This window comes from Numida meleagris, chromosome 6 (genome assembly GCF_002078875.1).
Source record: "Numida meleagris isolate 19003 breed g44 Domestic line chromosome 6, NumMel1.0, whole genome shotgun sequence".
NCBI classification, from domain to species: Eukaryota; Metazoa; Chordata; class Aves; order Galliformes; family Numididae; genus Numida; species Numida meleagris.
Window position 1 is genome coordinate 10,480,594 of NC_034414.1, and position 20,961 is coordinate 10,501,554.

The 20,961-nt window shown below is 47.9% G+C and overlaps 1 protein-coding gene and 1 long non-coding RNA gene across 4 annotated transcripts in view; one reads left to right on the forward strand and one right to left on the reverse strand.

Annotated features, from left to right (window-relative positions):
• Nucleotides 1-18,150, reverse strand: part of RRAS2 (related RAS viral (r-ras) oncogene homolog 2) — a 36,269-nt gene extending 18,119 nt beyond the window's left edge. The window contains exon 1 of one of the 3 annotated variants that reach the window (XM_021403775.1): nt 17,810-18,150. In XM_021403775.1, the coding sequence (XP_021259450.1) occupies nt 17,810-17,914 (105 nt within the window). In that variant the 5' untranslated portion in view covers nt 17,915-18,150. Of the gene's footprint in view, nt 1-7,001; nt 7,044-17,211; nt 17,234-17,809 lie in introns of those variants that run through there. The other 2 variants (XM_021403777.1, XM_021403776.1) reach the window with 2 other exon arrangements.
• Nucleotides 17,234-19,938, forward strand: LOC110402092. The gene is made up of 2 exons (XR_002440892.1): nt 17,234-17,359; nt 18,662-19,938. It is a non-coding gene; the product is annotated as an uncharacterized LOC110402092 (long non-coding RNA).

Sequence of the window (20,961 nt, forward strand, 5' to 3'; positions counted from 1 at the left end):
ACAGCCTTGAGTTAATGCCCTTTAATGGCAGTAAGCGCCAGCAATGTTCTTTGAAGGAGGCTATGCAATTTCTCAAGTCTAAACACGTCTGATTATAAACATGCTCTCTCCTGTATGCGCAGATTAGTTTTGATTTCATTTTTGCTTCACAAAAGATATATGCAAGAACCATTTGCAATTCAAGGAACATTTAAATACTCTGTGCATCCTATCTTCTCATCTCTAAGATTTTATTAGGCTCAGACGTAGCGCAGATGAGCTCTTTAGGATCACCTGAGTTTCCACCTCAAAAAGCCCACACCTTTTTACACCTGAAATCTGACTATAGGAAAGGTGTATAACCAGATAATGGGACTACAGCTGTAGGTGGAAAAAAGAAAAGTTTCTCAGTAAAGACCCCCTGAGGCTGGGGGCAAGTCAAATGATTGGAGCTTATTTGGATCATATATAACACCATTAGAACACTTCCAATTGCGTAACAAGAGGTTTTGATTTATAAATTTAAGTACCGTAAGGGGGTGAGGCTTAGAATCAATTAATACAGCTCATCACTTCAGTAACTGAGACCTAATTAAAACAGTCAGCAAGAGACTTCAGCTTAGAGGCTACAAAGCTACATTTAGGGCATTTACAACCTTAAGAAGCCGCTTTACAGCTCCTTGAAGGATGTACAGAAAGTGCTCCGGTATAGATTGGAACTTTTGACACCGTGGCAAAAATAAACCGTGGAGGAGAGTCCAAGTGTTCACTACAAATCAGAACTGTTAAAGTCTATTCAAGTCCCAAGCAAATTGCTTGTTAACTAGACTTCTCAGATTGCCTGGCCTCAACTATGGACATCTGGACCCATGGTATTACTTCAAGGCACGTCTTCTAGCTCAAATAAGGGAGTAAAACCTGCTAAATGGGCTGAACCAAAAGAGTGAAAGCTTCCAGCAGTTTTCACTATATGCCGTTTGATCCATTAATAAAGAAAAACGGCAAAGAATCATTAGCACGCATGTGATTGAAGGTGAAGATGATTTTCAGAGCCCATACCACACCTCACTTACACTATGAGGTCACTGCAGTCAGAGATAGCAATGCATTAGGTTCCATACCATTTTTTTCCTATTACCACAGTAAGCCCCATGGAATTCTTGAACACCAGCTTGGACAACATCCAACATGAAAACGTTCAGCTTCATTAGCGAGGCACCGAGTACTTGATTTTCCAAAATTTACTGGCTGATCATTAGAAGCTAATTATTTAGGAAGAGCTATAAAATAGTACTTAAATCTACTAAGAACTATTGTCAGACAAGCACAGTTCTGATGGCTTTATTTGCCCAAATCACATATTTATTTAACTCCAACCTTTTGGCCCGAGACTAGACTGTCTAGACTCATTAGTTTCATAGACTACAGACAATTACTGTAATCTTTAAGTTTTGAAAGTGTCATAACCAGAATTGCCAAGAATGCTGAAGTGGCAGCTGTGTTATTTAGCCATCCATCTTCATTAGCAAGGCCCACAGTTACCAGCTTTCCTCCCAAATTCTCATCCAGCTAAAACCCACAAAGCAGTTAACTTTGAGTCCTGAAAATCTTCAATGCCAATGACAGAAGTGGCTGTCTACCTATGAAGTCATTGACTTCTTGGAAGTCTGTTAATCCTTCAGGTGTGCCAACATCCAAAGCTGAATGATGTATATTTTACCATTGTAGTACATGTAGCAAAACTGGTTCGGATGAAAACATCCTATGCAGCGTTCCTATAGAAAATGGTATCTGAATAGCTGGAAGGCAGCAAGCTGGTAGATTAAAAGTTCATACTGAAAAGCTACCACAGTGACAACGTACTAAATGCACACTTTTAATGAGGCACTTTAAGTTTCCTTCACACCACAGCAGACACAGCTTGAAAGCTGCCCCAGATGAGACCGTATGCCTCCACATATATGAGCCCCACACTACGGCACTGCCAATGGCCCCAGAACTGCCATTCCAGCACATCCGTATCATGCATCATTCCACAGTCTAAGATGAATACGTGCTCTTTTTGTTTGCCTCCTGAAACAGATTACCTGAAGTTTGTGGCTAAGTAAAACGTCAGATAGAAGGAAGATTTACCCTGGTCAACAAATATTATCTGGCAGGCTCCCAAAGTGAGCAGGCACGAGAAGAGAGCACAGCACCTACACACCGATCACTCCCAAGTCCAGCACTAAGCTCTGTAACCTTAATGCCCTCTCTGCAAGCTGTTTTTTCAAGGGACTGATGATACAATGCTGTTTTCTTAACCCACATAGAAGAACAAGAAGCATTTATAGCCTCAGCTTGGGATTTAGAGCCAAACACCACCACTTTGGAGCATTTTCTGCCTTGTCTCTAAGGTATGGTGTCAGGTTAACCCACCCGATTGTGAAAAGGAAGGGACTTGGCCAGGCAGAAGAGGAGCAGAAAGCCTTTTAGCAGCAGCAACAGCACGGTTCTGGCTCCCAGCACACAAGTGTCCCTTTGTTTGGTTTGTCAACCTGGACACAGCACTCGAGCGATCAGGTTCTGACAGAGGGGAAAAGACTGAACCTGACCATTGTCAGCCAAACAGAGCAGAGCAACGTGATAGCCACAGCACCACTGAACGTGCAACTCTGTACGATGGAGAAATTCTACTCCTGCTCAGTAGAGAGGTATCTGGCACGGATTTCAGAGAGATTAACCTGAAATCACGATGAGGCACAATGCCTGTGGAAAAGCACAGCTCTGTTAAACAGAGGCAATTCCCACAGATGTTGACACTACTGCTTCAAAAGAAGCAGCTCCAACTAACACCACTATTTTTGGAAGCCCTAGGTTTCCATAAAACAAAAGATTGTAAATTTAATATATGGCGTTAAAGGAACCCACAGCTTGGTCTTCTGCAACTGAAAGCTTCAGCTGGACAAACGCCTTTGAAAAAAACTGCAAGCACTTTCCAGACACCAGTGCAGCACAATGCTTTTCTTTCCAGCCTAACCAGTGCTCACACTGAAGTTTAATCTCTTAATGTCCCTGGAATAAGTCTTCACAGTCATTATGGGACTTTTTCCTCTTACTACCGTCAGTAGCAGACTTCCCGATCAAAGGAGACTCCTTCACATCTGACAGTGCCATTCAGACTGTTTTTCTCATTAGAGCTAGGCTGCAGGACAGAGCGCGTGGGCTGTTTGTCAAAAGAAATGCAAGCATTTCATTTCTGATCTTTCAGAGCGCACACACCGAAGCTTTTACGTTGCAAACAGTTCAAGTTCCTAGAAGGAATACAAGAGGTAATGTGGGAAGTTTTATCCTCAATGGACAGCCGGAAAAGAAAATTTAAAAAAGCAGGCTGATAGTTGTGAAATATGGGAAGTTATTGTTCCATGTTTGGTGTCAGAGTCCCACAAGTCCAGATGAGCACAACCTCCTGCAAAAACTCCAGCCCCTGCATTTCATTTCTTTTGATGTCTGTACACCTGCACTACACTTAGGTCCGTACTTCAGTGACACAAGCTTGCTCGCAATCAGCGAATTCACTTTTAACCAGCAGATGTGCAGTGACATTTACAGTGTACATACAAGCAAGTGCTTTCTGTGCTTTCCCAGGGACGGCGCTCACTGCCCACCCACCCCTGCCTGGAGCACAGCCCCCACCGAGAGGCACCACTCACACGGGGAAAGTACATTGTGAACAACATGGCTTACTTATGGGTAAGCGTGAACAGACACCAATTCCAGGAACCAGAGCTATCAAGCAAATTTACAGTCACTACTCCTGATGTGTGAGCAAGTTTGGTGCTGCTGAACTGGTGACAGGTGCTGCCTTGCTCCCTGCAGGCTGGTAGCTGGTCTGGAGGGAAAAAGGAGGAGATCCTGAAGCTCCAGTGAGGACAAATCAAGACAGACCAATCTGCACAGCACCAGAGCTTTTGGCCACAGAAACTTTAGATTTTAATGTCAAACAGTGTTGAACGGAAACATTCTCATGTCCTCAAGTTTTAATTTAAAAAAAGCTTTTGTCTTCTGTATTCAGTCTCTGTATTTAAGCAGTCATCGATTTCTATCTAAAAACAAGCTTATTTACGAGCAAAACATTTGCTTATACTAAAACCAGCCACAGTGTCTCTTCCCCTTGGTCTCTGCACCTGCAGGGTAGTGCCACTCTCAGTGCCACCCAAACCACAATGCAAGCAGAGGCTCAGGGGGAGTTCACTTCTTGCTTGGCATTATCACAGACACTGCATAGAATGGGAACACAGATATTTAGTATTTGTGGCACGAACAATGTTTAGATGAGTATTTCACCTGACTCTTGAGCTGGAGGACCTAAGCAGTTGTGTGTTAATATTGTCTTCGCTACCTTTGGAGAGAATTCATGATCTCAACAGCAAGGGCTGCTTCGCCTAACCAACTCCCAACCAGGTGGAGTCATAACTGAGGCAGAGAAATACCATCTCCTGCAACACACCATGCCAGAGTCAAGAGTTAGCAGACTCATTCTCATGTTCAAGCCTGCATCACACCACGCAATGCCACAAAGTACAGCCCCGTGTGCAAATGTCTACTTTCACATTACAAAAAGCCACATCTATTATGAACCACATCAAGAAGCTGCAAGTAAACATCCAGCTGCAGTGCTACATGCTCCACCACCACAAGCAGTCAACAAGAGTTTTTACAGCATGGCCATTTATGGTAGTAGCAAAGAAAGCAAATGGATGGTGACAGCAGCCCCACACCGAGCAGCATCTCCTCTGCGACAGAGCCAGCTGTACCTAGCCAACCTCTGCACCGAGCACTGCATCCACAGGCTGCCCCTCGCTGCCTGGGGACTTGCTTCCCTTGGAGCCAGGGGCACGTGCTGGTGCCACGCAGACCTTAGATCACTGGGAAGCAAGGTATCGTGTTTTCTCCCCCAGCATTCAGATACACAGGATGTTAAAGCAGGTCCCAAAATAGTTCTTCACACATGACTACAGCAGCAGACAAACCCCACTAAAAGGAAACAGTGCTTTGTTCAGCCATTATTTCTCTGAAGGGCTGGATGCTGGTGCAAAACCCAGTCTCTCCAGCAAAGAGCCTTTCTCAGGAAACTACAGGTGCAGTATTTCGTTTTTCAAAGCACAGTGCTTCAGATACCAACCTAGCAAGAGATGCTGTGATAGTGCAGACCAAGACAGCCATCCCCTCTGGTTCTACCATTTAAAGCTTGTAGAGGCAGTTCTGCCTAAGTGGCTTGCAATATTAATTTGCTAACAGGGCTTTAACATCAAGGCGCATCCAATATAGTGGTGGACTCCCTATAAACCTACAGAACTTAAGACCACCAAGACAACTCCCAATCCTACCATTCTCCTTTTCACATCCTTCCCCAGCCCACTGCTTAACACTCGCTAGCAACAGGACAAGAGGAAATGGCCTGAAGTTGTGCCAGAGAGGTTAAGGTTGGATATCAGAATCATAGAATGGCTTGGGTCGGAAGAGACCTTAAGGATTACCAAGTTCCAACCCCCCTGCCACAGGTAGGGCCACCAACCTCCAGATCTAGTACTAGATCAGGCTGCCCAGGCCCCGTCTATCCTGGTCTTGAACAACTCCAAGGATGGAGCATCCACAGCCTCTCTGAGCAGCCTGTTCCAGCACCTCACCACTCTCTCTGTAGAGAACTTCCCTCGATATCCAATCAGGAAAAAATCTCTTCTTAGAGAGAGCAGCACAGTATCAGAACAGGCTGCCCAGGGAGGTGGTGGAGTCATGGTCCCTAAAGATGTTTGAGAAAGGCATCAATGTGGTACTTTGGGACACAGGTTAGTGGGCATAGTGGGGGTAGGCTGGCAGTTGGACTAGATGACCTTAGTGATCTCTTCCAACCTTAACAATTCTATGAACAGCAGGCCTTCCAAGGAGGGCACTTCTAGTATTGCTTTCATGGAGCCCTAAAGCTAACCCCCTATATAAAGGTCCTTCTTTTCTGCTGACTGCAGAAAATGCACAATTCTGTATACAGGCAGGCTAACTAGCTTTCAAGTTCTGCAGGAAAATAAGAGATGCACATCACAAAAAAAAAAAGTAAAGCATTTGGCATTCTCCCACACTGTCTTCATGTTGACCAGCACATTATCCCACGTGTAAGATTGGTGGTCTCTTGGATATTTAGGCTCATAAAAGCAGAGAGGTTTAAAAATGAAGGATTCAAATACATATTCAGATACTTCAGTTTTACAACACTACACGGTTAGTCAAAGTTTGTTCAGGGGGTTTCCAGCAAGGTGGTTTCCCCTCTGTCCCCTCACGCTCTCATTCTGACAAAAATTTACATAAGTTCTCAAATAAACTTGTTTTCTAAATTTATGAACTGCCCTCAGCCCGAACGGAGCAGACAGGGCACATGATTCACTCATTTGCATTGGAGGATACATGCCGAGTTCTCTGTATCATATTCCTTTAGAGGCAACAGTGAAGGAGAAAAGCATCTCTAAGTGGAAAACACAGGTGTGAGCCATATGAATACAGGTCACGAAGAGTTTCGGTAAACATATTAGCTAAGCCATGAAGACAATTCTTCACGACAAGAAAAGCAAGGCGGGACAAGGGCTTAGTAAAGATAAACTTGATCATGCTAGTCATATCTCTTTGCTTAAGACAAATTGGTTCCGCTACCTGCTGTTCTGAATTTTCAATTTTATGTTTACTAACTCGTAATCAAACTGGAATGAAATAAGGTACCTTCTTCAGGACAGATTCTGTGAGCAGACACTGCCAAAAAGAAAATGCAGTGATTTGTCCATAATTGAGATATTTTTTCCTTTAAGAAAAAGTTACTTAAACCGATATACTGTAACTCAGTATCAGAGCAGATCTGCTCTATCAGAGCAGATAGCAAACTCAGGAAAGAAGATATTGGTATGAACCCAGCACGGAAAGATTTCTAGAGAGGCTAGTAGCAACTTACAAAGAAGATCCCTTTTGCTCATTGTCCTACGACAACAAGTTAAACTTACACTGTCGCGTGCTGTAGCCAGCTCCATTACACTAGTTCAGCCTCCCAGCCTGGCAGGTCCCACTAGGTTTTCCAGAAGGGAAGCTCCTACTTTTGAAGCATAACCTCTTCCCAGTTGCTTTCCAGCCCCCTTCAAAGCAATTCACAGGTTCCCCACACCACTTCTGCATGCTGCAGTCCAAGCAGCAGTTGGTGCTGTAGAGCAAAAAGCACAGCAAGAGAATTTGCTATCCTAAGCAAGGTGAAAGACCACAATCCAGGACTTTCTGGAGCGTGCAATAGAGCGAACATAAAATTCCCAAGCAAAACCATTTGAAACACAGCAAGTTCAGTTAGTTCATCTTGAGCAAGTCTGTATTCACAGAAACTGAGCTAAATTACTCCAGCTCCAGTCCTACCATGTGCAGCAGGGAGGCACTCATACACGCTGGTCACCTTTGCTGCATCCTGCATCCCCCCAATACTATGCCACTTCAGCAGCACTTGAAGAAGTACCTTTGCTATGCACCTTCTCAGAAACGGCTCAGAACACCTCACCTTGAACAAAAAGTTACCCATCATAAAAAAGAATACAGACTCTTCATTATGAGAATCACCCGTACAGAAAATTCCAAATTCAAATAACAACACGCAATTCTCCTCCTGATTATATGCAGGCATGCACAATCGAATATGGCCTTAAATACGTTGGAAATGCCAATATTTCATCGTCTTCTCAAGCAAACAAGAACTCACGCAAACGCTCTGATTAAATGCACAGAGGCAGGAACACAGCAAAGGCCGTCTTAAACGTGTGAGAGGTGTGCAAAGACCTTTAATTTCTTTACCCAGAGAAGGTTTTAGAATGCAGGAGGGTTGATCAGTTGTTTTTGTTGGTTCTCTCTGGTTTTTAGCAGAAAAAAGAAAAACCATACCCTACTGCTATTTCCGCTCCCATATTCTAGCGAGTAGTGATCTTGTGGTAAAGGCATTCAGTGAAGAGAAAACAGAGCGTGGAATGCACAAGCAGCCAGCCCTCTGCACCCAAACCACAGGAAAGCACATTAGTTTCTCTCGTTTTTATAGATTAAAAACAGGTTCTTCAACTTCATCATACTTAGAATAATGGACTATTCAGTGTTGTTCAGACTTCCAGAAACCAGCAATGAAGTCTCAGGACAGCCAGTCCGCCAGTATGACAAGAAAGGCTTCGGGTCACCTTATCTTCTCGTTGGTTAACTCTTCCTTAGTCAATTTGGATAGAACCTTACCTCTCACCATAACATCACTGCACAGAGCTCCGCAGCCATCAGCTAATGGCAAAGCCAACGTAAGTTCCTCACACGAGCAGAACAGATACCATCAGTTAAAGGCCTTCTTCCAGCATTAGAAAACATTTTGATTTAAACCCTAAGTTTCCTATGCTCCTTTTCTGTGCATGTGTAAGAAGAAACCTTCCACAATTATCAGAGCACAGAAGTGATTAGATGGGCTGCGTCCACCACAAACTTGCTGAACAGAAGCAAGACTGCACTAGTACCATGCTGTTCTAAGAAATGGAGTTGCAACAAAATCCTCTTTGGATGTGTTCTGGCCCTCACAGTCTGAGTGCTTCAGGTTTAGGAAACAGTTGTTAGACCCCAAAGGCTGAGGCAAGTGGTTGGAGCTGAAGCTGTTCATCTCCCCCAGGCAGGCTGAGCTCATTCTCCCAGATCACCACCACTTCCCCTCGCACAGGAGATCACTGCATGAGACGCAGCGCTTCTGGTTATTCTCTTCAGAATATTTGTAAATTGAATACAAAAACAAGCAAGAAAATCGAAGCGCAATTTTGTGTCAGACTACAAAACCCCTCAAACCATGAGCAAAATCCCTGCCTTTGTACAAGCTCAGCTGGATTTTAAAATCCTAAGTCACCATTACACTGAATTCATTCTGCACACCGCAGGTTATTTTCAAGTTCTGCTCCAAGTGAACGATTTGATCATCAGTTTCCTTTCCCGGAGAAGGCTCCTGCAGCATGAGTCTAAAAATTCACAGTGCCCCATGAAACAAGGCAAAACAGCTATGGAGGAGGGGAAGCCACTATTAAAAATGCGAGGAATGCAACCTACTTAGAGAAAGGCAGATAATGTCAGGACAAAGGAGGTGACTGCAAAGGTTTAAGGCTCTTTTTCCCTGACAATCTCACAGATACAGATAGTGGGCAACATCCCCCTGGCAGAAGCAGAGGTGCCTTACATCACCTCATTGAAACCCTGCTTTCATGTAACATTTAAAGCCAAATCAAGCTTAGCGACAAGCAGCCCAATTCCCTCCTGGAAACGCCTTTTACAGCATGCCTCCAGCTGATTGTCCCTCCAATAATCCAGGTACAGAACACAGCTTCAAAGTTTAACTTGTACAGCACGAAGCCACCTAGAGAAGCACTTAAACTATATATGAGCTTGTACAGAGGTTTAGCATGCCTCATCTCTTAGTTTATGGGAGAGATTTCTGGGCTGGGAGCAGCTAAGAGAACAAGACCCGAGCCAACAACAAGCACTGTCACTTGGCAGCAGGCAGCTAAGAGCAGCAAGGCAGCACGTTCTGCCTGCTCCATCCTCTCACCTAGGTGAGAAAACACTCCAGTTCTAGAAACAACAACAACCTGTCCCTGAAGAGACAGAAATAACACGCACTTCCACTCTTCGGATCTTCTCACTTTAGTGCTCTTACCCTGCTTACCTGCTAAGGATGACTTTGGCCTCATATAGGTTTACCTTTCAACTTGAGGGTCTGGGAATCATTCATTTCAGCAGAGAGCCTACAGACCTCTCTGCAGGGCACAAGGATGCTCTCCCTCCCGGAATACCCAAGCTGAGAGCTCCCAGCAAGGTGAGAAGCCAGCTCACAAGGATGAGGGACATCAGGAGAGGGAAAGGCAGCGTAAGGGAAATCTAAAAGGCACAGCATGTGTGTTTGTGCCTTGGAAATCTCAACCAGGGTACGCGGTCATGATAACTGCTCAGGGCCTGGTGGGCAGGCAGCAGAACAACGTGCAAGGAGAGCGCATTCCCAGGGAACTCTGAAGACCGACAGCTAGAAGCAATCCTAAGCAGCAACTGAAGATGCGAGACAAGTATAAAAAAACACCCTGACAATTGCTTTGTCATGTCACACAAAGCTGAAAACCCTTTAAATAAACCACCACTGCTTATTTTGCTAATGGAGATGTACTGGTGGGAGCTAGCAGAAGAAAACCTTACACACATTTCTAACAGCAACTCCTCCTTCAGCACAGTGCGGGTAGCACATACGCAAGTCCATTATCAGCAACTACTTTTTCCGCACGATTACAAAGAACCTTCTTAGAAGGAAAGACAAACCCTGAAATACTACCAGGAACGTGCAATTTAGAAACACCCTGCTGCATGCAGTACAGGCTGCCGTAATCCCATTCGCTTCCCTTCCACAGAGTAAGTCTAATAGCAGAAGACGTTTAACAGATCGCTTTTCCATCCAGAGACGCCAGATTCTTCACACCGACTTATCGCTGGCATCCTACCATTTCCATGGTCCACTTGCCACATAAAGAGCAAAATATTCAGATTTGCTTGTAGGTTCACAAATTTCTATCTGCTTAAGTTAGGAATACTGACGATGTTCTGTGGTATGACCTGAGGAAGCATGTTTTGCCAGAAAAACCTGGAAGTAACTACAATTATTTTAAAGTTTCATCTTTTCCTAGCAAATACAACTAGTGTCTCAACACGTTCAATCACTACAGTCGCAGAACACTCAGACCAGCACTGGATAAGTAAGCAATTTCCCTCATACGTTTCAGGGAAGTTTTTTTTGCCTTGTGTCAAGGGAGGTGACAGGCATTATAGTTATGAACACGTACACCTAAGGTTTTATCTGCTGAGAGGCAAAGCTTCGCATAGACCTTCTGCGCGAAGATCTTTTTCTCTTGAACTACAGCACTTGTACATGTCAGAATGAAGACCAAGTTAATGGTTAACGTACACTGGTGTCAGCAGCTAATGCTTTCTGCTATGCTGAAAGGGGTCCTGCTGCGTACTCCCTTCCCACCCAGGTGGGTGAACCCTCCCACGCCCACACCCCCACAGATGACAACCCACTGCCCTGATGGAGCAGACAAGATGCTGTGGATCTGGCTATGCTTGCTGCCAGCCGGAGCTGCGTGCAGGCAGCGTAACTGATCCTCGCTAGAAACATTCCCCCGTTATTTTTAACTCTGAGGGTTTAAGGAGTTGCAGAGAACTTGCGGAGTTCCTTCTCAAGTTTTGGCTGCTGCTCCCCCCACCACCACCAAGGTAAGGCTCCGTGTCCCTGCTACCTTCCCTGCTCCGCACACATCACCCAATCCACTCCTGGGGCAGTCGTGCCACACGTCAGCACACTGCAAGTTACACAAAGTCCTCCAGCAACCTGCCCTCCTGCGGGATCTCAGCCCGTAACCAGAGCTTGCAGCACTTCCCCACGTAACGAGAGAAGTGTGGTACAACCCTCCCGGCACCACCCAGCTCAGCACAAGCCCCACAGCTTTTCCTCCACCTGCGGCAGATCAGAAGCAGTGAGCTCACTTCAATGCCAGGCAGCGTTGCGCAGTGCCCGATTAGTCGCTAGATAAACACATGAATATGTGACCTTCCTTCACCCGGCCAGGAGAAGCTCTTGTGCCGCATTCCACCCTAACCCTCCTGAAGGCAACCCACCTGTACCAACAGTTGGTTTCACCCTTATGGCAGCTCCACCTAGGAGCAACCCTGTGCACCACGGAGCGCACAGTGACTTTGGCACTGACACTGGTATGTGACCAGCTTACAGCATACACACAGCATGTCGCAATTAAGAAAAGGCAAAGCGAATAGCTCAAGTAAATATCCTTTTTGCCTGCTACCTACTTGAAGTGATTAAGTTATAAAGAGAGGAAAGATACTTTCTCTCATATTACCTGTTCCCCCTGAGGGCCTTAGAGGCTATTTTGGACACAAGCTGCAACAGCACCAAAGCTGTGAGACAGAACAACAGCAGCAAAGAACACGAGATAAAAAAAGAAAGTGGGAAAAAAAATTCTTCAAGACCATAGGGCATGTATCACTTCGGAAAGAAAAACACAGCTCAAGGCTAACAGGGAGGGCCTCACTCACTGCTCATACAGGAACAGCTCACCTACGAGTCAGCTCCCCACACCTGCAGTAACAGGTTACTGCTTCTATCCATCACCATTTTAAAACAAAACTCCAGCAACCGCGTATGGCAGACCAAGCAAACACTGCCTACGGGTGTTAGTTATAACTAAGCTACCTGATATGGATCCCATTCACTCTGCCTCTTCCAATAAAGGTTTGTCTAGGGTGACCCTGAATTATGTCCAGACATCTTGGGATGTGTTACACACAAAGCACGAGGGGAAAGTCAAGAGATGAGGAGCAGTTACAAAGGGGATTCCAGCTGGGAATGGTTTTACATACTTCTTGAAACAGAACACATTCGTAACATGCACTGCATCTACCTGGATATTACATTTTAACAGTGGTTGTGGCCATAAGAGAGCACAAGACTAGCAAACCAGAGGGATAACCAGTCTGAATAGTGAGGACCAACTGACAGTTACCCACTGGTGTCACACCGGTCAAGACCCGAGAAGAGACTACCTCACAACTCCAGCTTCTTACCAGCTAGTCACTTAACAAAACTGGTAGTTATCTTACAGCACTTCAAGGAGCTAAGACAGCATTTTCAGTGCTGGTAATGTTATCGGTAAACGCCAACAAGTTATATAAACATAAGGTATCCTGAGGCAGAACATCTCTGCCCTTCAAACACCCCAGAGGAAGGGCTGTGCTCACAGCAGCTACCCCCTGCAGCCTGGAGCACAGTCTGGAGCTCCAGCCGAGAGCCTCTCACATGGCTGGGGCACAGGGCTCTGTGCCAGCGCTGCTGTTCTCCCTGCAAGCACAAAGGGCAACCAGCCTGGGGAGTCGTGCCAGCAAGTGGCACTGGAAGCACCCAGATAACCAACAGCACGGCAATACCAACTTACTGCACAAGTGACTGCTGAAGGGGCTGATTCATGGCAAGGTGCTTTCTGACTGCAAAGAGTTTTAAGTCATCTCAAAGGAATTTCACTTTGGGAAAGGAGTGTGCCCAGTTCTGAACACAGCTCACTTATTAATGAGTTGTTTTCATCACATCCCTTCTAAGTACATCAATGCACGGCATCCCTGCTGGGTAAGTTACGATGCACTGTAGCACTGCAGAGCCCCAGAGCCGCAGCGCCTGCCTTGCAGGCACCTCCGTGGTGAGGGACTGCACCGCTCAGCCCCAGCAAGAAGCAACACTGGGGTATCACACCAAGTTCTCGGCAGCTCTTAGCACGCTTTCAACTCGTCTTTGCCTGTAAGTTAGGCCAGCAGTTAACTACTTCAGTTGCCAGGCTGCGGATCTACAACTGAGCAATACAAACCTTTTTTTGGTGGCAGTGCTCTGGAAAGCGTGGAGCCAGAGGTTCAGGTTTCACAAGAAGAGAAACAACCGGCCCTTATTTTTCCAGGTGACTGCATCACAAGAGCTTTGTTTGGATTAGGATTTTCATTTCCCACCTTCTCCCAACACACACACACGCCACCTTTAACCTCAGTAGATGCCAACACGAAGACGCTTGTTCTCCTGGACCGCGTTCTGCCACCTTGCATTACACCACACTGCTCACTGCAAAACGACCCTGCTGTTTACCACAATGTTAGCATATAGTCACAGCACAGTCCCATGTGAATCTGCAGCCTGGAATCCGTGGCGTTTTATTCCTTGGATTTTTTTAATGGGCTCACTCAAGGAACGTTTTCTGCCTATCAGCAGCAGTTCATCAGAATGCCCAGGAATGAGAGGGGCCTCTACTCTCAAGCACAGCACGTACAGGTGACACAGGATGGTCAGACACCGGGGTCTGTCCAACTCCCAGCATGGACAGCAGCTGCATTTCAGTTGCTGCTTTTCCATCTGCTTTACTACACTGTTCTAGAGCCTCACCATGAAATTGAGAACAAGGCCATTTTTTCACCCAACAACTCCATCAGATAAAAGATATGCTGAGTTAACCCACCTCTAGTTGTATTTCTAGTAATGAGAACTAACGTTCAGGTGAAAACTGTAGTTTGGAAAAGAAAAGGAAAAGCATATCTGGACAGCTGCTCACCACCCATCTCTAAGCCATATATGCTTGCTTTCAGAGCAATGCCTGGTATTAGCTATCTACCTCCAATTTGCTCTGCTCGCTTGTTCAGTAAAGTGGCCAGCTCAGCTCCAATCAGAACTGGTTACTGACAGCTGGAGGAGCAGTAAGAAATTTATTGTTGTTATTGCACATTTTCACTTGTAAATACAGCATGAAGTCAGCACGCACGCAAAAAACAATCTCTGGATCCCCACATACATTTTATTTTGCACAGATTGCTCCAGTAGTCTAAAACACATTCACGCATTATCACCTTTAGCATGAAGTTGACTGACAAGCTGAGCTCAGTCACACTGAAGGAACTGCATCCAGTCAACGTCACCTCAAGGTTTTTAAACCAACACATTCTCAGGAGACACTCACCCTGGGGTATTCATCCTCAGGAGCCAGTGGAGGCTACTTAACATGCAAATGCAACAAAACCCTCAGTATTACCAAAAGGAAGAACAATACGACAAATAATTTTAACAATTCTGACCAAAGGCACCCACAGCTTTGCAGAGCAGATACTTGGAAACACAGAATGCCAGCAGCATTCCTGCTGTGTGCTGCTGAAACTAGCTGTGCAGCGTTCTGCCTAACCAAAAAAAGCATGAAGTAAATGGCAACTGCAGGCTAAGAAGTATGCAGAGGGTGATTAAGTATTTGCAAGGCTGCACTCCCTTTGAGCGAGGAAACCTGAATATTACAAAGGGCTGAGTTAGAAGGGAATGTGGGGTATTTTGTGACAGACCTCTGCATGACAGCTGGAGAGGAGCTATTGCGGCAACAGCTGTGCGCCCCGCACGGCTCGCGCTCCCAAATGCCTTGGCTGCCTGCAAAAAAAGCTTCTGCCTCTTTTGGGATCTCAGCATGATGGATTATTTGTTTATTTTTTAACTAAGGGTAAGAACGCTTAGCTCCAGCACTTAGTTTTAAAAGGCTGCGGCATGAAGTTGAACTACCATTGACCGGGGCTTTCCTAAGGTTTATGGCTGTGGCAGAGGCCATCTACTCCGCAATTACAATTTCTCCACTTCCTGTCCTAAGAGCACGCAGACTGGACAGCAGAAAGTTCATATATCACATCCTGATTTAGAGGAAATGATTGTGAATTTCCAGGATGAAATCCTGTCCCACCAGCACTAACAGCGAGCTCTGTTTATCTCCCCGGGGGAAGGGCCGAGAAGCACACGCCAGTCACCACTCACTGACAGCCCTCATCTGCAAACGTGCGCCCCACAGCTTCTCCATGCGTAAGAGGAACTTCCGAACAGCTCACATGCATTGGAAGAGTTTTGGCTGTGGGACCGAAACAGTGCTGTTTCAGCCCAGATTTGAGCACAACCACCATCAGGAACTGATGCTCTCACGCAGGATGCTGCGCCCAGCCCAGGAGGCTCCGGTGCCACTACAAGGCCCGGCCCCACCGCGCCGCCACCACAGGCGCTGAGCAAGGCCGGAGGGACGCGCCGGGCAGGCAGATCCCAGGGCTGGCCACAGAGAGCCACCCAACTGGTTCTGCCTGCAGCCTCAGTTCCTCTTCGCTTATTTCACCTCACGCGAGGGAACCATTTCCTTTTTTCAGACACAGACCCCCCCCCACCCCCACAGCCCTCCAAAGGAGGCAATGTACACCAGGACACGTGCTTTCCCACCACAGCTGAGAACAACAGCCCTGTTTACCTGGAAGCAACCAGCAGCCCTGAAGCACGAGTAACTGTCCGAAGCACTGACTGGAAGTTAAGCATAGCACTACAGGGAAATGAGTCCAAGTGGGAACTATTCACCAACACGAAGAAACGTTCCTCCTTAAGAGCTTCGTAACTGAGATGGTGACAATCACACTTTATCGCGAGCAATAGAGAAGCAAAACAGAGCTGAAATCCCTCACTGACATCAAGTTCTGACGCGCGGCCAAACCTTGCACTGAGCCATGTTGTAGTGAGGCAATGACGAGTCCGCCACTTAATCCTGAGAAATTCCAGCAATGAGGCATGTGACTCGCTTGTAATCAATTTTAAAACAATTTGGAGAAGTTTCCACACAGTCCTAAAAGGAAAACAACATGTTTGGCAATACACCCACCATGCAGAAAGGACAGCAGTGGCTGCATGGCATCATGCACACTGACACCATCACAAGGATTAAGAGCTCAAGAAAAATACTGTAGCCAAGAAGCAACACATCAAACTTCATTTTCTGTTGTCCACAGCAATGTAACAAGTAAGTAAAACACAGCATGCATCCCTAAGGCACCTGAGGCTCCACACAGGGGGTCTTCATTCCCCAGTTATTTCTCAGGTTGTCCAGAAGACCAAATTTTCTGCTAAAGATCACTTCACACTGGCAAGATTTCACTTCGAGATAAAGCAGCTGAGAGGGCAAAACAATGCAGATAATGTAATACAAGCTGACAATAAGTTGTTTGGAAAATTCATCCTCAACACATCAGCTCAGCCCCACAGTGCTGTTCTGACACTGCTCTTTTAAAGCGAAACACTTCTTTTTCAGCTAATAATTTGAAGAGCTCTTTACACATGACAAAGCAGATGCAGATCTCTGGAAGAGGAGCACTGATAGCAGCTCTTGAGCCAAAACTTCTACTTCCATACGTGTGCAGCTTGAGCTTTGTTTTTAAGAAAGTTTCAATATGAGTGCCTGCAGAAATCGACACAACACCCTGCAGAATCTTTCCCTCCTCCTGTCTTTAATACAAATGACAGTGCTAGAAATGACTATCCAAAAGCCATGCCAGAGCCAGGGACTCCACAGACCCACTCAGCGGCACTTTCCAAGACAGCAGCACTGGAGAACCGACCTCCTGCTCCCTCCAGCCACACGCTGCTGTCACACCCGTCTGGATGCCCACAGGAGCACAGAGGCAATGCCATCCAAAGCGATCACACCGCGTTGCATTAGCAGCACTCCGAGCCAGCTGCAGCGGGCCACAGAAGCACGCAGCCCCCGGACGCCAGCAGGGATGGATCCACTCGGCCACGTGCCGTACCTGCTACTGCACAAAGCTGCGCAGCCAGCAACCGGTCCCATCTCAGCGCGCTGTTTACAACAGCTTCCCAAGAAGCCAAGCTCTAAAAGCACCAGCTACCTGCGTGCCCCGAGCTCAGCCTGAAGGTACGCCACGGCACGGCACCGAGGTAAGCCACCGGGGTACGGCGGAGGGGCAGATCGAGGGCCCTCCCTCGCCAGACAAGCACACACCTTTCCTTACGGCTTTTTACAAGCCCCAGACCAGCACCTGGCAGCCGGGCCGCCCGGCTCGCCGTGCCCGACCCTGCCCAGCCCTGCCCCGCCGCCTCCCGCCGCCCGGAGGGACGCGCTTCGCACCCCGGCGCCGCCCCACCCGCGCACCGCGGGCAGCGCCAGGCCGGAGGCGGCGGCCGCCCCTTCCCTCCCGCAGCGCCTTCCCGGGGGGCCCTCAAGGTCACGCCGCCGCCTCCCGCGAGCGGCACGGGGCGCCTCCGGGCCTTCCTCCCCCCCCGCCCCGGCTCCGCGCGTCGGGCAGCGCCCAGGCCCCGGCGCCGCGGCCGGGCGGAGCGGAACCTCCCCGGCGCCGCGAGAGGGGCTGCCCCGGCGCCGCGCCTCACCTGGATGAACTGGATGGTGAGCGCCGACTTGCCCACGCCGCCGCCGCCCACCACCACCAGCCGGTACTTCTCCTGCCCCGGGCCGTCCCTGCAGCCCGCGGCCATGGGGGAGCCGGGGGGAGCCGAGCGCGGCAGCGCCGCCAGGTCCGGCGCCTCCCTGCCCGCCGCTTTCCTTCCCTGCCCACCGCCGCCCGCTCGGCGCTGAGCGGCCCCGGACCCCGCTGCTCACGGAGCGCGCCGCCGGCACAGCGCGGGTAACGGAGCGCCCCGCCGCGCGGCAGCGCCGAGCCGAGAGGAGCAACGCGGAGCGAAGGCAGAGCCGCCCGCCCCCGCAGCCTGGGCGCCGCGGCTACAAATGGCCGCCGGGGGGCGGGGCCGCCTCATCAGCCATGCTAATGAGCTCGAATAAATGCATTAGGGGGCGTGGCCGCCGCCGGATTCCCGCCCGGTCCCGTACGGCGGTGCTGACCCCGGTGCGGGCTGGGCTCGGGGCCGCGGCCCCCCGCGCCGCGCTAGGGCTGGAGGCTGCGCGCCCCGCCGTTCCCCGCTCCTTGAAGCCGCGTGTCCGGGGGTTGCCCTTCACCCCGCGTCACCACCCCGGCGTCACAGCCGCCCCCGAGCTCTGCTCTCCTCTGTCCTAAGTTTGGTTTGTCTGGGGCCTGTTGGTCTGCTTTTAATAAAAATGCAGCGAGGAGCTGTCAGCACAGCGACCAGAAAGCCCCGCTCAGGGCATCGCTGAGTGCCAGTAGCGCGGCAATCCCTCTCTGCGCGAGCTATTGCCACACGGTGTTGGGTTCCCTTGGCCTGAAGATGCACCGAAGCGAACGTTTTATTCTTCCCTTATCTTTTTAGCTTTCGGTTTCAATATACATTGTTTCAAAGAGCTGTTTGAGCCGCTGAGGCCATCCAGTCTGTCAATTCCACTTCAGAGGAAGGCTTTCCAAGTGGGCAGGTACATTAAAGGCTAAAAACAAAGAACACCGGCGTCCATTACTTCAACAAAGACTCCACTGTGAAAACCTGTTACTGTTAAATTCTTTGTGTTTGTCGTTTTGGGGAACGAAACCTGGTTCGACAAATAAAGCAATCGATGACAGAAGAGATGGGCAGCAGCAGGTGAGCGGTTTGCGTGGCTGATAGCTGTATCCAAACTGTCCCTGGGAGAGACTCAGCAGCCCTCGCTGCGAGGCCCGGGTGTGGGAACCACAATCACAGCATGGATTGGGTTGGAAAGGACTTGAAACCTACTCAGTTCCAACCCCCTGCCACAGGCAGGGCTGCCCCTCACCAGCTCAGGCTGCCCAGGGCCCCATCCAGCTTGGCGCTGACTACCTCCAGGGATGGGGCCCCTGCAGCTTCTCTGGGCAGCTGCACCAGTGCCTCTCTGCCCTCTCTGTGACAGGCAGAGGCAACTCAAAACATCAAGATGTGAGATGGTGAAGAAGTGGCCAAAGTTTTGTTGAAGTGATTGAGCTTTTAGAGTCGTTTTAGAGCCGTTTTAGAGCCATTACATGGCAAGAGGCTGCACCGTTTCAGATCCAGCCGGAATATACATGCTTAAAGACAGACAAAATCAAGAGCGATATCCAGATGGCAAACTTAAAAGATAGAGCACCCAGCACTTTATGTAATGATGGAAAAAAAGGTTTCAGGAAGTGCTTGGGGGGAATATCCAGAACTTCGTTTTGCATTGGCAGCCTGGGAAAGAAAGATGTAAGCACGGAGGGTTAGAAGACATCTATGCAGTAAGTGACATATTGAAGCTAAAAGAACACCGTGAGAACACGATTGCTTAATTAGAAAGGAGCCTGATCACAGACTTATCACAGCAACAAGTTACAAAATCTTTGGGACATGAGTCAGCGTGGTGGAATTCTGCAGGAACACTAAGTTTTACCATGAATGTGGTATTGTGTATTGACCTTGCACAAATGCACTGAGCATCACTGTACAGACGCTGTGACCTATGGGAACCTGTGAGTTGCAGTTTCCACCAAGAAGCCCACCCTGAGTGCACAATCGGAGGAGATGGGCTTCTCACAGTTGTGAAACAAGAAGTTGGGAGAAAAAAAACATTAAAGTTTGCTTTTCCTTGGGATGAGAATGGAAGACCTAATCCAGAATGAAATGTGCAATCGTTTTTCTCGAGTATAAAAAAGTTATGATGATTATTATGATGACTTCAGAAATTCAGGTGTGCTATACCCAATAGTAATTAAAAAAAAAAAAACATTTTTCCATTAAACACCTCTAACTAACTCCTCTCAAAACCCTCACCCTGTTGGGAAGGAGACTGCACCTTTTCTGGTCTCCTCCCATAAAAGCTGAACAACTGCAAGTGTAGCCATTGGTTGTGCAGGCAGTGGGAAGCACGCTCTGGGCTGATGGCAGAGGCAGCCTCTCCAATGTAGGAGATTCCACCCAGGAGTGGACTGCATCCTCCTGCTTATCTGAGTCCCCTCTGGCATCATGGCCACCACTGCCCAGCGTCCTGGGACAGGAGGTGAGTACATCTCAGGGGCAGCAAAACACAAACCACAAGCCACATCTAGATTTTCTTGACCAGAAAAGGAGCTATCAATGCACGTAGGCACGTCATGTGCTACCTTACAACTTGAGCCTCTTCACTGTACATGAGACAAAAATAGGGTTTTTTTTTTCGCCACCAAAGGGCAAAACTTTGTCGGCTTCCTTTTCTTTTGTGCAAGATACATGAAACTTCTCACATCTCCTGAAATGCTCATAAGCCTGTTGGATTCCTTGTATTTACAATGTTTCCACAGAACAATGAGAGGCAGGATAACAAAAAGATAGTTCTGGTGAAGGAAATGCCTGGATATTCAAAACAGCATCTGAATCTCAAACTTGGGAACAGCCAGATTTCCACATGTCTTTTGGTCACGCTACCCATGATTCTCCCACATGCTGCACGGACAGAAGAGTTTCAGCTGGAAGGGACCTACCAACATCACCAAGTCCGTGAGGATCCATGAGAATTATGGATTAATCACCTTCATCTCATTTTCTGGAAAAAGTCCTAATACTAGTAATTATATTATTTGTAAATACCTGGGAGAAAAGGAGGAGGTAATTGACACCCAACATATTCTTCACCAAGAACTAACTGTGTCAAACCAAAATATTTTTCTTCC